Raw genomic sequence first — 579 nt, 5'->3', positions numbered from 1 at the left:
TGTCGGGCGAGCGCACGCGCCCTATAGCGAAAACCTCTCAAAAAAAAAAAAATGGTGATGGTAAGTAAAGTTAAATAAATAATTCTTTAAAAACACGTAGGACCGGGGCGCCTCCTGTCCCAGTTGCTGAGATTCAAACATTAACCCAGTTACCGGGGACCTAGGCCTCCAACGTTGCAGCCCTCACAAGCCTTTGAGCCACAGATGCTGACCACACCCCGCTCCTTAATCCGAAACCCGGACGAGCCTCTTCCATGGGACGACTATGTTCCCGGAATGCAACCTCTCCGAGTCCCAAATCAGCTCCCCAACCGGAGCCAGCACCGCACTCGCGCTAACTACTGCCTCCAGCCCGCACAAGCAGAGGGATCCGCGAAGCCCGCACACCTGCCGGCCGGGACGCGGTCGCCGCCTCCACAGCTCTTTAACCTGACACCCAGGGCCGCGGCCACAGGTGGGCGTGCCGGGCTCCCAGCACGTCCACACCGGCGCGCCGTCGACTCCCCGCAAGCCCCGCTGCTCCACGTCACGCTCGTCTGGAACCCTCCTGAGAGGCGGGGGCCCCGCCGCGCCCCGGTG

At 61.7% G+C, this 579-nt stretch overlaps 1 protein-coding gene across 1 annotated transcript in view; it reads right to left on the bottom strand.

Annotated features, from left to right (window-relative positions):
- The window catches only part of LOC102478362 (zinc finger protein 615), a 41,650-nt gene that overhangs the window by 18,010 nt on the left and 23,061 nt on the right, over window positions 1-579 (bottom strand). Inside the window, exon 7 of the mRNA XM_027775400.1 lies at window positions 388-570. Coding sequence (XP_027631201.1) covers window positions 388-570 — 183 coding nt within the window. The remainder of the gene's footprint in view (window positions 1-387; window positions 571-579) is intronic.

This window comes from Tupaia chinensis, unplaced genomic scaffold (genome assembly GCF_000334495.1).
Source record: "Tupaia chinensis unplaced genomic scaffold, TupChi_1.0 Scaffold000559_1, whole genome shotgun sequence".
In the NCBI taxonomy this organism is placed as follows: domain Eukaryota; kingdom Metazoa; phylum Chordata; class Mammalia; order Scandentia; family Tupaiidae; genus Tupaia; species Tupaia belangeri.
This window is presented reverse-complemented; position numbering and strand designations above follow the sequence as displayed.